Source organism: Ylistrum balloti, unplaced genomic scaffold (assembly GCF_031769215.1).
Source record: "Ylistrum balloti isolate Yb309-2 unplaced genomic scaffold, AGI_CSIRO_Ybal_v1 Utg369882, whole genome shotgun sequence".
NCBI classification, from domain to species: domain Eukaryota; kingdom Metazoa; phylum Mollusca; class Bivalvia; order Pectinida; family Pectinidae; genus Ylistrum; species Ylistrum balloti.
In genome coordinates, this window is record NW_026782019.1 from 1,143,732 (window position 1) to 1,159,699 (window position 15,968).

The window sequence follows — 15,968 nt, forward strand, 5'->3', positions numbered from 1 at the left end:
TTTATGATATGATTTTCATTGTTTAGTTTATGTCTTTGAAAAATGATCATTGAAAATAGCATAACAATATTTAATATATTCAAAAAACTTGTGCCACAAATGTAAAGTTCAAACACGATTGGATTTTTATAGTTAGAACAAAAAGTGCTGTAAGAGGGATTTAACACAATTAGATAACAATATAATGGATTCTGTCTTGTCATACACCTTTCTGAAGCAGTGACCTGTTTACCAGACATTTGACCTCACCTTATGATTTAAAGGTCATATCCCAAAGCAATATGACTGATCAAAGGACCTTTGACCTCACTAAAAGAGCGAGGCCAAATGGATCAAATTGACTTAAATTTCAAAGATGTTCTACTGTTTGTGGAAGATTTTATATAGGAAAATTCATGTTCTGAGTAAAATTTCTTTTTTTATTCAAACTTGGTCAGAAGCTTTAGCATTGAACAGCAGTTCATGTTATGCATTATTTGCATTATGTGTAACAATGTAATTAAAGCTATCTTACATTTCTAACAAAATCCTTTAATGTTGCTAGAAGCATTGTAACTCAGGTGACAGTTAAGATCCTTTGGCCTATTGTTGTGATGCTAGTGTGATTATGTTGTCGCTTACTCAGTGTCTGGAGCTGTCACGAATCACATTGACTCCTGGAGCCCTGTATGAGGCAGAAAAGACATGTGACTTTATTCACCAACTGTCACACTTTGCGCGGGAATGGAGGCTGCATCTGTCGGACTCGCTCGTCAAACTTCAGGTACCTGTTTAACTCCGGACATGGTCCATATATAAATCTTAATCACTGGTGGAATTCTTTTTTTTGATGGTATTACTGGAGGTCCTTTAATGGTATTTACTAGAGTTTGTTAAATGGTATTGCTGAAGTTTATTTAATGGTATTAATGGAGTTTGTTTAATGGTATTACTGGAGTTTGTTAAATGGTATTAATGTAGTTGGTTTAATGGTATTACTGGAGTTGGTTTAATGGTATTACTAGAGTTTGTTTAATGGTATTTCTGGAGTTTGTTTAATGGTATTAATGGAGTTTGTTTAATGGTATTAATGGTGTTTGTTTAATGGTATGAATGGTGTTTGTTTAATGGTATTAATGGTGTTTGTTTAATGGTATTAATGGCGTTTGTTTAACGGTATTAATGGTGTTTGTTTAATGGTATTAATGGTGTTTGTTTAATGGTATTACTAGAGTTTTGGATTCCTTTAAATGTATATCAAGAGATTCAGTATTTTCCATAAATTGATTACCCAATCAGAAGCCTCGATATTCTTTTCTTATTTGCCCTTGAGATAATTAAATTAAGTGTGTAACATGCAAGAACTATAGTACTGGATAATCTTTCCTTATCTGTAGTACCTAGTTGAAATAGCGGATCTACAGCTCTGTTGTTCTAGGCTTCCTTTAGACTATCTTATAGTGCATTGTTAGTGCTTCAAAGTGTATTTAGTGTGAGTGTATCTTTGCTTTAATCTTCAATGACTTATATTTGAAGCAGACCACTTATATAGACGTATATACCTGTAATACCCATTAATATCAATATGTGAAAATATAATGATTTAATCATAATAGAAGTTGTTTAAACCACACTTCAGCTCTACATTAGGTTTATAACAATGTAATTAATGTCCTCTCTGTTTGACAGACAAGCATGGTTTACATGAGTCAGTCCTTCATAGCATTCCTCATTTGGCCAACATATCTACAGCATATAATAGAGGTAAGTCATTTGTGATGTCTGATGTTAATGGAAATCTCTTATAAGTTAGTACTAGGTTGATCTATTTATTATTCAATCTAGTAATCACTTGGTAGCCAGGTGTTTAATGAATCAGTCAGTATGTAGTTGACTTGTAGGCTGATAACAAATTAACTGATTTATTTACATCTATCTCTAATTTGAGGTATTTTGTTCATTTTCAGCAACACAGTGGTCAAAAAGGTCAAACCAGAGAAAGGACGTCTACCTCCCCGAAACAACCACGTCTACAGGCTCAGTCCTCTATGGAGGACATTGATACGCCGTCATCTCAGCTACTCCACACACAGCACAGGTAAGGTCATACAGCAAACATACCAAGATCTTAAAGTTAGCCTGATCATACACTATAACTAGGTTAAACCCCATATACTCCAGAGCTAACTTGTCATATACCTTAACTATGTTGTACCCCAAAGGTAACCTCATGTATACCTTGACTAGGTATACCCAAAAGATAACCTGTAAAATACTTTAAATAGATTATACACCAGCAATAACCTGTCATTTACCTTCAATAGGTTATGACCCAGAGGTAACCTATCATATACCTTAACAAAGTTTACATACCAAAGGTAAGCTGTCATACACCTTAACTAGGTTATACCTTAATACCTGTTATTTCATCATGAAGTATGTTATAAATTTGTTTCTTCCACAGGATGCTGACTATTCTAGGAATGAGTTTTTCATCTTTAAGACAATTTACACCAGATCTACTGGAAATTCTGTATGAACAGGTACTATGTGAATGCAAACTTCATTGATTTTAATAGTTAATGGTGAAGATCTATGATAATAGACATCATGGTGCTTTCTGTTCCATACCTTATGTAGTTGATATTCCTGTTGTATCTGAGATCTGAATAAAAAAACTTGTACAAGAAAACATAAATGAATAAATCAATTGAATATGTAGACGCTTTGTACACTTCTGTTTCAATTACATCAATATGCAAAATAGAAGTTGAAGTCTGTTTCATTACTTCATACTTCAGAATACTTTCCATACTAGCACTTTGTGTGATATCTTGTTTACTTTAAAACACATCATTTTCAAAAGTCAAATGAAGGACTATTATCATGCTGCTTGCATACATTTATGGTTGTAATGGTCTTTTGGCCTAACAGCCAAGTAAGCTATTGGCATACTGTAGTGTCCATTGTCTATACATCCATTGGTCATTCCCCTACTAGTCATGAATGATGAAGGGACATTTGGCCGAAAAATTTGGTCAGAAGCATTGTTGGGAGAAAGGAATTTTATCTAAATGGTGGGTTTCAGCCAGCAGGGGTCTGAGGGGCAGGGCTCAAAAGGGGAACTTTTGCAAGTTCTTTAAAATCCTACTCTTCCTGTAGTAATGATTGAATTTTGTCCAAATTTAGTGTGAAGCATCCTTGGGTGGAGGAGAATCAATTTTGTGTAAACAGTCGGCCACAGACCCTGGGGCAGGAGGGGCTTAGCCCAATATGGATTCTTTGAAATGTAGGAATGATTAAGTCTGAAATATGATGGTTTGACTGACCCCAAAGGACAGAGGGTCCGATAGGAAAATAGATGTTTTGTGTTGTGTGCTTGGATATTTAGAATTCCTTTTCTTTAAGTTTTAATGAAGTTATTGCAGCCATGCAAAGCTAGATGAACAATACAGGCCCTTTGGGCCTATTGTTTTGAAGTTAAGTGTCATAGATTGTTTATGATTTTTAAGATACCACTTAGTATTCTCTCTTTTTATTTGGTCATTACATGAGATGTTCCATGAAGTTATTTTGTTTGTAGAGTATGGATTACAGTGAATATGAACCATTTCTGGCGCTGGGCTTCAGTGCGCCCTCAGTGGACCAAGACAGCACACCCACATTTGGTACACTGACCACGTGTGTCCGTGATGTTTGTGTCAAATTTCTTACTAAGGTAAGGCACTAATTAACATATGTACTAGAGTAACCAAATCAAAAGTGTACCTATAGCGTAAGTTAGACCATCAATTTAAACATGTACAAGAGTAACCATGTTGACTCATTAAAATTTGACTGAAGTCCTTTCCCCCTGCCTCTTCTTATGATAGATATAGAAGGAAAAAATCGGGACTTGAAAATTATTTCGACTCAAACAGAATTTCGACTCAACCAATTTCAAGATGAGTTTCAACTGTATGTTATTCAGTGCAGCATAAGATGTCTTGGTTTGGTATGTTCTTTTCAGTAGATTCAATTTAGACAAATGATTTGCTTGAAATAATGTAACTATTTGACTTGACAGTTGGAGCCTAAGCCAGGATCTTCTCCTCAGAGATCAGTCTCTCCAGTCAATGCCATTAGTCAGATCATCCCAAAGTAAGTGTAAACACAGCAGGCCACAGCAAGTGTGTTCACAAACTTACATCTGGTCCAACATGAGGACTTAGCATAAATGGAAAAACTTGTTTCGTTATTAATGTAAATTGAATAAAGTTTATATCATATGTATGTTTGTTTCTTTGATGTGAAGGTATAGAATTTACTAAGTCTTGGACCCTAAACTCTACAGCCAATGGAACATTTTCTGTATCCTTTTATCTAAATGATAGACTTGACCAGGTTTCTTTCAGCTTTGAACTTTTGAAGATTGTACGTGGTACTATTAGTTAGAAAGGATGTCTTAGGTAAAATAATTTCACAAAGAGAGAACAGTTATCAATGTCCTATTTCTATGTGAAGTTTATAAAGTTGTGATTGTGAGAATTTTTATGTAAAATTCTTATGTTTAGCAAATTGGGTATGAGGATGATAATGTTAAACATCTTTGGTTTATATAGGATTGTTTTGATGTGAGGATTTCTGTGAATATTTCAGGAGTCTGGTGCTGTATGTAATGGAGAATGCCCTATACATCATCATGTCTCAGGCTACACGGTATCTACGAGACCCTCAGCTCGTTTCAACAGATAAACAGCTGCTGAAGAGAGAACTAGGCACTGAAATGGTAAAAGAAATACTTATTTGAGTGAAGAGTTGATATCTCAATATCAAAAAAGCAAATGAAGTTTAAAGATACAGGGCAGGTACATCTCTAAGTTCAGACAGTGCTATCTTGGTGTATTTCACTGGATGGTTAGGGGCGTATTAAGTCACACACTGCACTTACTGACTAATGTCTGCCATCTGTTTTCAATTTTTCACAGCTTTTTCTCAAAAATGAAAATTTTTAAGTCAACTTTCATTTTCATATATATTGAGTTACTATCGCTATTTTTCTGTAATATCGCTAGGGGAAACTTTGTTTTACTTCAATTAGTATAATACTGGCATCCTTGGTACTCCAGGGGTTACAATCATTTTAGCTCTCTGCATCCCTGAAATATGTCATGGCAAAATTAAAGGCACAAGCAAAGTAACTTGATTGGTTCCAGAAGCAAAAAACCTGACCAATCTCCGGGTAATATGCTCCATTTGAAGATTACAAAGGAGTGATTGCGAACTTCAAAGCCATTACAATATACCGTTATGCGACCTTTACATTTGTTTGATGTACAGCAAAGGATTAAACTAGTCTTGTCCACAAGGTATCACACATGGAACCTTCCATTTTGACATGACATGTTTCAAGGTTGCATATCAAGGATGGAATACTGGTCACTGATTCGGGGCCAAAGTTAATACCTTGGAAGCATACTTCTTTCCTTTGTGGTGTAAATGGCAGTCATGGCTCTGTTTGTAATGATGGGGAGGTAGATGTATGTTAGTGTGGGAGCTCAGATGAGCAAAATTTTTATTGGTAGAGAAAGGATGAAATTTTCTGTACTTGTTTTACTAGAGGAGCAGATTTTGAAGTTAATGTTTGCCATTCAAACCCTGATGGAAACACTTTCTGTTGTATTGTATCAAATATTGCTAAACCCAAAATATAAATATTGGATTAATACCTTCATTTGTGGATGTTCAAGATTGTGCATTTATTGCAAAGTGAGCTACATTTAGGTTCCAATCTATATTAACAAAACGTTAAATCATATGACACAGTTTATCTCTAATCTATAGTGCCTTACCAGGTGATTTTACCCGCATAAATATTGACCTTTGTCTTGATACACTAAGTACACTTTATAAAGTAGGCATTTATCTTTACAGAATTACTTTTTGAAGGAGCTTGAACGTTATCTGAGAAAAGGAACACCGGCATCCCCTAACACCAGTTCAAACAGTCTCAGTCCACGGACAGCCCAATCAGGAGCTCCTCTCCTGGGACGCTCCATCTCACAAACATCATTTGCAATCAGTCAAGAAACAGAGTTCTTCCGATTTGTGCGGGAGTATGTAACACAGGTGCTAAAGTAAAGCATCAGAGATAAATCTTTTCATGTTTCCATGTTGTGTGCATCAGACTGTGCTGGCAGTTCAAACACTGGCGATTTTCTGGTTTTTACATGAATTGTCAGTGAAAATGAAGGTTGAAGTACCTTAATATCACAGCATAAAATAGAGGAAGATGTGGAACATTGAAATACTTTAACTTCTGTTGTGAAGACTATCAACTCTACTTCAACAACAAAAAGAGGTCAACTGAGTATGGCAGATTGTCCATTCTACTTTTCCCCTCAGAGTATCCATTGGAAATTTCAGAATATTTAATCAATGTTTGAAATAAAAATGTAGCATGAATATGAATGAGAGCTTAAGTAAATCAGTATGTATAATGAAAGCTGTGTTTACAATAAGTCTGTTTCAGATAACAGAACAACGGTATGTAAGGGTGATGTGAGGATGTGAGAAAGAAGGAGTGGTGCAATTAATATTTCTTATCTTTAATGAATGAGGTATTACATGTTAAGATTGTAAGGAAGTGCTATGATTGTTTTGAAATTCCACATTTTATAACAATTGATGTTTAAAAAGAAAGTAAAAATTAAGTTGGATTAAACTCCTACAAAACAGTGCTTTCAGTGTAGTTTCTGTTAACACAACACTAAGGTCATGCTCCAGTAACTTGGAATTAACACCTTGAATTAATGTGTTGATTGGCTGAAATTAATGATAGATTATAACTCAATCACCTATGATTGGTAACCCTGTGCGTGTAATCAAAGAAAATGGTGACTAAACTATAAGTTATGTTCTAGTGGAGTGTAGATAATAATACAACTTGCTTGGCAAATGACAAACGAGAATCTAAAAAATGTAACTTTCATTGTCAGTATCAAATCCAACTGTTCAGTGAATAAAATGAAGATGAGAACAATTTCATAGTGGATTGTATGACGGAATACAAGAGGAGTCTAGAAAAGTATAAACTTCAAACCTGTCAGCATAAAACCATAATTAGTTCAAACCTGCTTGAACTAGAAACCGTATTCCAATAAGTTCAGACCTGCTTGAACTAGAAACCTAATTCTAATTAGTTCTGAATTAGAAACCATAATTACTCCAAAACCTGCTTGAATGAGAAACCATTATTACTTAAAATTTGCATGAATTACAAGCCACGATTAGTCAAAACCTGCCTAAATTATAAACTAAAATGTATAATTAGTTCAAACCTGATTGAATTAGAAACTAAAATCTATAATTAGTTCACACCTGCCTGAATAAGAAGCCACTATTTTTCAAGACCTACCTATATTAGAAACTATAATTAATTCAAACTTGGCTGAATTAGAAATCAAAATCTATAACTTGTTCAAACTTGTCTGAATTAGAAGCAACATTTATTTCAAGTCTACCTGAACAAGAAACCAAAAACTTGGCATTGATTTATAACATTAATAAATAAAGACAAACATAATTGTAACAATGTTAAATTTTAGATTTATTCATACATGATCATGAAATATGATTTTGATAGATTTAAGTACTTCCACTCTCATACAGTGAATTAAAGCAATGGTTTAATGTAGATGTATTTATGTTCAAGTGTCATTATAGTTCTCAAATTTTAATCCTCAAAGCTTGAAGGTTCAGAAAAAGGAAACTTTTAAAACTCAAATATTAATGCCTTAAAAATTTTGTTTTTAAAAAATCACATTTTTCAGAAAGTCTCTTATTCAGTGATAATGCATATGTTTGTATAAATCTGAACAATGTAAAATAACTTAATCAAATGTTCATTATACAAGTATTAATATCATGCCACAAAAGTTAGGAATCATAGGTTCGTAGACATCCAGTCTGCCATACCTGTATGGCTTTACTGCCAGACCTTCATAGAGAGCCTAGTGATTCTGCACCAATTTCACATGTACTCCAGAATATGATATTGCTGTCTAAGCAGGTGACATTTCTATTATATACCTAGAGCAATGATAATTTCAGAATATTTCTGTGAAACAGATAGTAAACTTTAGAGGCATGTGTTTCAAAATAAAGGGACCAGCCCTTTACTTCAATCTTTCTTGAAAGAAGGCTTCCACAGAGTCTGTGTTCCATTTGTCAATTCCAAGAGTCTCAACCACATTGCGTCTCTCATCCAACAACTTGATGACTGGGTCTGAGCCGCGGACGTACCTCACGCTTAATCCGGGAAACTGTGCGACACGCTCACTCTTGACAAATGCTGAAAGTATATAAACAATTTATTAATATATGGATTGGATTTTCTTTTTTCACAAAAGTAGCCTTCTTCTTAATTTCTATTTCAATTTCAGTCCAGTAGTTGATGGTTACTGATCAAGTTAAGTCAACACAGTTATATACTAACATTTAAATTTTGTTGAATCAAAATCAACTACAAAAGAATGGTATACTTTTCATCTGTCTGCTTTAACACTAAAGTGCACTACAGTCATATCATTACACAAAACAATCATTTCACTGGAGCTAGGTTACTCACTATCTTACTAGTCCTTAAAATTTTTCGCATTTGGATATAGTCAACAGGTAATATCAGACAAAATATGTTAATAAGCTCATTCGAGGCTTGTTTGAAAAGCCTAGATATGTTTCAATAAGTTAAGTCTGAATACTTGTCAATATTATCTGGGCATGTATCAAAATTCAAAGTTTGGGCAATGGGTTAAGATTGTACTAATATATGAATTTTAGGCATATCTCTATAGGTTAAGTATGGACACATGTCAAAAAGTTAAGTCTGGGGTAGGACCCATTTCAATAGGTTAAATTTACATGAAAGGGCAAAGTTTGGATACTTCCATATTTGTTAAGAATGGAGTTTTGCTTCATCACTCTGTGACTTCTTTGACCAGTGCAAATGAAAAAATACTGAGACAATACTATACTTGCGGATTATGATTACATTCAATGTATTGCCACACCTTTCTGTGTGAAGTGTAACACATAGAGGTTTAGAGTACTATCAGATACTTTTGGATACCTACCTTGAACCTGTGGAAACCTTCCTAATTTTCAGCTGCACACATGAAGCTCAGCAAAAGGGTAGGTCTGAAAAAGGAGGAAAAATGATCATTTCTGTTTACTTAGATTTAATTTCAAGACAAAATAATTCTGTGTTTGTGATAACATTAGAGTTTAACCGCCTAATAAAGGATAATGAAGGACCTGAATTTACCTTGATGTCACTTCCTGAGTCAGTGTCTTCATCACAACAGGCAAGGCATGATTCCTCCAACTGTTTCAAGTTAAATTGACCTAGTTCTTTACAGGCACTGCACATAAGGCCTGTATTAAAGCCAAGCTCATTACATTTCTCTAATGAAAAGCTGCACTTCCCTCTATCAATGTATAACTGCAAAATCAAAGAAAAATACAGAACCATCAATTATTTTATCATAAATCTTTGCCCCAAAATATGGGCATTTCTTATCACAAATCGATACAAAATCTACTTCAGAAGTGTATGGCATGTGCCTGAATATTTATTGGAAATTATTACTAAAGAACCAGAAAATTTACATGATATGCTTAGGTTTGTTATATATACATAGGCAAACCCGTAAGCTCTTAGAATCTGTAAAGTTTAACTTGAAGGCTAATAAATCGCTTGCATAAAGCCTTATTCCTTATACTTTTGTGTCCATCCTGGTCAGAAATAACTGTTACTAATTGAAACTTTCAGTAATATGTTTCCGAGGACAGCATTTCAGCCGTCGTATTAATTTTACCGACCCATTTATAGACCCTGAATGTGGTCAAAACATTCCCAAAAAGGAATACTATTTTTAACCCTAGCTTGCAGTAGGTAGCTAATAAACTACTTTTGTCATATAAAACTGTTCAAATAAACTAAAGGAAGAGAGACAACTAAGTTTGAATGCTGAAAACTGTCACATATACATTATTGTCGAATATAATATGTATACGTTGCTGATATTTACGTTGAACAATCCCGATGTGACACGTGTTACTAACTAACAGGGCAATTGCTAGTGCTTTTCTCAAATGTTGAACAGAACGGATCGTTAATTTTGTCTAATAACTTATCATAGTATTGAGCGTGATATTAAAGTCGTACGTCTCTTCAATTCAAATAAAATGTCGCATAGAAATCGCTATCAGGTATCAACTCACCAAAAGAATGAAGACCAAAGACAGCAGACACAAGGGGTCCGCCATCTTTGGAATTTATGCTACTTCCGCAAAGGAACGATAACTCTAATGTTATTATGTACTACCAGAATATTGCGAACGTTAGCATTATAAAGACGATAAATAGTTGATATTTGTTCAAAAGAATAATGCAAAACATGTGTTAGTTTTGAACATGGAAATAATGGCAAAATTCAATTTTTGTAAAATGAAAGCAGACTTTGATAAAGATCATACTGGTAAAACGAAAGTAGATTTTTAAAGTTTGACTTAATATCCGGATACAGTGCATATAATAACCACTCTAACAGAAGTTTAGGCTTTAATATGGTATGAAGGGATTTTATTTGTGTTGGTGTATGCCTGAATTGCGGTTATCAGTCTGTCGATTCTTTATAACAGAGATCTACTCATGCTTATTTTGGTATTTTCATCTTTATCTGCAATTTTATTTTCGTTTATGCCACATGGCCGACAGAAAAAAACTAAACTGTGGATTTTTAATCAGAACACTTCGGACAAGTCACCAAAATGATAACATTCCTGACAGTAAGAAGTCTCTTAATCCGAAGGGTTCTGTCTATCTATTAGCTATTTCATATTGTCAGATTAGGGGGTCACTTAACAGCGTTCTGAACTGAATATTGCACTCTTACACTTCATAGTCCAGTATTTTTCTATTGATGCAATAGTATAATATGGAATCTGTTCCGTGGAAATTTTCCTCTCATCAAGAAATTTAGTCCGGATTCTGAAAGTTTCTAAAAGTTGGGTAATACAGGATTATCTTAAACGGAGGGAAGCCGTGTTTTATATTTTTCTTCGTGTCATATTTTTTCCCTTTTTAATGATGGTGGGCTAAAAAAGAATCTATTCAGATCACTCTGCGTCTGTGGTCCTTCCGTCCGTCGTCAGTCCGTCCGTTGTGCGTCCGTCCGTAAACAATTTTTGCTGTCGCTATTTTTTCAGAATTCCTGGATGGATCTTTCTCAAATTGCATATGTAGGTTCGCCTTGGTCTCTAGTTGTGCCCATGTGATTTTGGGACTCATCAGAAAAACAAAATGGCCGGAAGGCGGCCATTTTGGATTTTTACTTTGAAAGTTTTTATCGCTATTTCTTGGTAAGTACTGGATGGATCTCTCTTAAATAGCATATGTACGTTCCTCTTAGTCCCTAGGTGTGCCAATATGATTTTGGGTCTGATAAAAAAATCAAAATGGCTGACAGACGGCCATCTTGGATTTTGACTTTGAAAGATTGTTATTGCTATTTCTTGAGAAGAACAGGATGGATCTCTCTCAAATTTCATATATAGGTTCCCCTTGGTCTCTAGTTGTGCCCGTGTAATTTTGGTACCGATCAGAAAAACAAAATGGCCGACAGAGGGACACCTTTGATTTTGACTTTGAAAGATTATCATCGTTATTTCTGGAGAACTACAGCATAGATCTTTCTAAAAGTTCACTTGTATGCTTTCCTTGATCCCTAGTTATGCCTGTATGATTTGGTACTGATCAGAAAAAACTAAATGGCCCACAAGCGGCTATCTTGGATTTTGACGTCGAAAGCCTGATATCAATATTTCTTGAGAACTACTCAATAGAGATTTCTCAAATTTCTTGTATAGGTTCCTTTAGGTCCCTTTAGGCCTGTTTGGGTTTGGGACAGACCAGAAAAACAAAATGGCCGACAGACAGCCATCTGGTATTATGCCTAGTAAAGATTGTTATTGCTATTTCTTAAGAATTACTGAACGGATATCTCTCAAATTTCATATGTATAGTCCCGTTGGTATCTCACTGTGCTCATTTGATTTTGGGACCTGATCAGAAGAAACAAAATGGTTTCCAGTTGGCCAGTTTTGATTTGGTAGGTAAGGATTATCATCGCTATGTCTGCAAAGGAATATTCAAAAGTCTAACCATTAAGGGCAAAAACAGAAGAGAAAATAAAAGAATGAGAAAGATTCAATTTTCAAAGAGCATATAAAGATCAAACAATGCTTTTTTTGAAGACGTTGTTAGACTTACCGGTCTATGATTGCCAGGGCAGATGTTTTCATCTCCTCTTCATTCAATATATTTTAAAAAGCAGCTGAAGCAGTTTTGATATAGCTTCCGTGGTTTCCATGAACAACTTTGTAATTTGGGATGAAAAATTGTCGGGTCTGCAGTGTTTGTTCGGGTTGCTTATGACTATCGTACCATAAGAGGAAGGGTGTACAGACTCTAGTTTTAGGTGATGTTTGTTTGTAATGAAGTACAAAAAATCATTACCACAATGAAGACATAAGTATTTCACAAAGTGTGGATGCAATTAGCACATACCTTACAAAGTACAGTTTTAATGTCCCCCTGCAGAATTTTGATGCAACTGGGGATAGTTTTTTGGTTTTTTTTTGTTAATGCCGTAACAAAAGAGGACATAGACATCAATATATTGCACCCCACAGCACAAATTTCGTAGAACATTTTAAAGCATCTGCCTTCTTTTCTACATCAGCAATATCAAATCAAAATGTATGAATTTTTTGTCTTCTTCATATTGAAAGGTATTGTTTCTAGCCCGTTTTTACAAGTAGAAATTATTATTAGAATAAAAAAACCTCACATTTTCACTGTTAAATTAATTTGTGGGACGAATAAGAAAGGTTAAGATTTTACCTAAAAACGTACTTCAGTTTTGCGAAATTCTATGCACGCCTTCGTAAGTGTCGTATGTCCAGTTTACATATATACAATGTAAGACCGAGAATAAGAAGGGTATTGTTTACATAACCTGAAACTTCTGTGTCATAAAACACCATAATGTCTACCAGATTGTGATTGTTAATAAAGTTGCCACCATAAATGAACTGCATATAAACGTACAGAAACGAAGTTTTTCCAACATTTCTCTTAAAACTTCGAAAAAAGCTTCGCATATTTCTGGTCTGAATTATCTGGCAAGGTGTCTTTGCTGCCCAGGTAATTTGCTCTTTATAATACTCATTTTTCCCACATAGATTTCTATTCCTGAGCTGCTGTGGTAGGGTTATATGCTAGCTAGTCTAGCATATGTTTATTCATTTATTCTTTCTCAATGTCTATATACTGATTGTGAGATCGTGCTTCTATGTACATCTGTATTATCCAATAGAGCACTACGTCAGTATGACCATATAGGAACTGTTATTATTCTGATAGCTATCTTGCACATTCACAAAAAAAAAATAAACAAAAAGATTTAATTTTGATGGCTTGTTCCAGCAGGATGAAACGAAAGATTTTCTTTTAAAACACTGAAATTTAAAAATAACAACAGTAGTTCTTTGAATGCTTCGGTTGCTATGTGATTTAAATGCTATTCAAAACAACGATCTTTACGGAGACTTGTATCACACAAAAGCTATTTTGAAATCAAACAGATTTCAATAATGAAAGTATATTTTTACTTTTACTTTCATCACAGGTAATTTCAGGAGTTAGCTGTTTATTATGTCTTTATGTTAACCCGCCTCAATATGACATATTGTACCACGTGTCATAAAACACCTCTCTAACTGCTTCAGGGTTTTTTTACAAAGCTTTTCTACTTGAGTGTATGCTGAAGAGGCTGCTAAATACCTTTATTATGTCTGTTTTGAAGTTTTAATGTTGTGTTGGGTCCGATATCAAACATTTACTACCAGTAACATCATCTCATTTTTTTCACAGATTTCCGTTGCTAGCACATTTTACGTATTTTATTGATTTCAAAGAGAGCCCATTAACTGAGTGTTTATGGTAATCTTTTATGTCAATATACAATTGTTTTGCACGTGACCGATTAAGTCTGTTAAATCAGATTTTTTTTTTTCTATTTTTATTTCACCGAAAGTTACAGATATATATTTCAATATGTCTAGCCTTTGTATAATTCACTTTTTTTTTTATTTCATGTGTTAAAGAAAAAAATCGACATGTATCATGTCAGTGTACCAGCTGGTGCAGCTCAGATCTCTTCAATACATTATGTATGTTGCCTGCCTTTATCCCCGTTAAATACCTTAATGTTGTATAAGTAGCCTGCCTTATCCCTTTAGGAATCAGACGCAGTGATCTGTTAGGAGAAAAGGGCGGTTATAGGGGTCAGGTAAATGGCGGATTGACATATGTTTCACGCTGAATATCATAAGTGTAATGGTATCATAATAGATTTTAGTGCTTGGCTAGATCTGATTAGGATTATAAAACGGGAAAACTAGAGAAGATTTACAGAGATGTCCGATCAGATATTCTGTTATAAATGTGATAACCATTCTGTAAACTGAAATAATACGTTAGAAGAAACCAGGCTTTAGAACACCTTTTTACTCCAATCTGACTCTTTGACGACGACAAAGTTTTCTGTATTTTCCCTTGCCATTGGAAAATAACATTTTTAATGTAAAAAACGACATAAAGAATACTGACATTTTAGAAAAATCATAATTCTATCTGAAAAGGAAGAAGTCGGAGTCTAGACCAGTTGAGACAAGCAATGTTACGTTTTCAAATTAGAAGCGATGCCAGCTAGCACGAACACGTCTAACGTCATAGAGCTCAATCACAATGGCGACCATGAAACTTTCCTTTAATCTTTCTGAACCTGCATCTCTCGAAATCAAGTATCGGCAGCTGTCGACATATATCATGGCCTTCATATTTCATGACAGTCGTGGTATTTGGAACAATCCATATAAATGAGGTTATACAGTCATAATGCGATAATGTGTAGTACAGAACTGGAAATAATATAATGCGGATTTTGAAAAACTCCCAAAAGCATTTGATAAATGATGAATTTTATCTTTTGTAAAATTCCCCTTCTTTACATTGCAGATTTAAAGGACGCCTTGGTTCTCTTGTTATTAGTGTTTTCTTCAAAGATAAGTAAATCCATGTTTGTGACTATACCGATGTTCAATTCATAAAAGAAAAAACCAAAGGCGTATTCAAATGTGCACTGAATTTAAATTTAGCGAACAACAATATCTTCGTTGACTTTGATGGTTTATGATCGTCAGGCGGACTATTGACATTAGGACTCTTAATGCCCCCTTCCCCTATATCCTCCTAATCCCCATAGTAGAAGGTTCGTATCTTTATCATAAATCGATAATCTACAAGAAGGTCCGTATCTTTATCATAAATCGATAACCTACAAGAAGGTTCGTATCTTTATCATAAATCGATAATCTGTAAGATTTTTATACTTGTATTTCAGTTTTGCAAAAACTTGATAACCATAATGAAGTTATTATGACAATAGTTTTACCTAACACAAACAGTCGAAATGTTTGATATCATGATCTTGAATATTCTTCAGAAATATGAAGGCCCGCACTATCCAACATTGAGAATTCCTTACGAATAATCAAAATGAATGATAGATAAAACAAAAGAACTCACTAAAACAAAATGACAACTGAATTTTTTTTTTTCTTAATTCAAATTTGGAAATAAAATTAGTAACAAATACATAACTTAACAATAGAATAACGAAACAACGAATCATGTTGATCAGCTCAATTAATACAGTTAAAATTAATTTCAAATAAGTATATCCCCATGGCCATTGTTGGTAGAGTTGTGGTGATAATATGCATACGTTCAATTTGGTCACACAATCTATTACCAAATTCTATGTAGATAAAATATGACAAATATGATATTGAAGTCGGATAATTTCTGTTATTGTTTCCTT

At 34.2% G+C, this 15,968-nt stretch overlaps 2 protein-coding genes across 2 annotated transcripts in view; one reads left to right on the plus strand and one right to left on the minus strand.

Moving 5' to 3' along the window:
- Positions 1–6,738, plus strand: part of LOC132546262 (nucleoporin NUP188-like) — a 34,394-nt gene extending 27,656 nt beyond the window's left edge. The window contains exons 43-50 of the mRNA XM_060209974.1: positions 626–763; positions 1,669–1,743; positions 1,947–2,077; positions 2,444–2,522; positions 3,563–3,697; positions 4,046–4,119; positions 4,618–4,747; positions 5,893–6,738. Of these exons, the coding sequence (XP_060065957.1) occupies positions 626–763; positions 1,669–1,743; positions 1,947–2,077; positions 2,444–2,522; positions 3,563–3,697; positions 4,046–4,119; positions 4,618–4,747; positions 5,893–6,099 (969 nt within the window). The 3' untranslated portion in view covers positions 6,100–6,738. The remainder of the gene's footprint in view (positions 1–625; positions 764–1,668; positions 1,744–1,946; positions 2,078–2,443; positions 2,523–3,562; positions 3,698–4,045; positions 4,120–4,617; positions 4,748–5,892) is intronic.
- An 805-nt stretch (positions 6,739–7,543) lies between these two features.
- LOC132546287 (selenoprotein F-like) lies at positions 7,544–10,296 on the minus strand. The gene is made up of 4 exons (XM_060209998.1): positions 10,243–10,296; positions 9,284–9,460; positions 9,093–9,156; positions 7,544–8,311 (listed from the first exon to the last, which is right to left on the minus strand). The coding sequence occupies exons 1-4, from the start codon at positions 10,285–10,287 to the stop codon at positions 8,136–8,138; spliced, it is 462 nt and encodes a 153-aa protein (XP_060065981.1). The 5' UTR covers positions 10,288–10,296; the 3' UTR covers positions 7,544–8,135.
- Between the last annotated feature and the right edge of the window lie 5,672 nt (positions 10,297–15,968).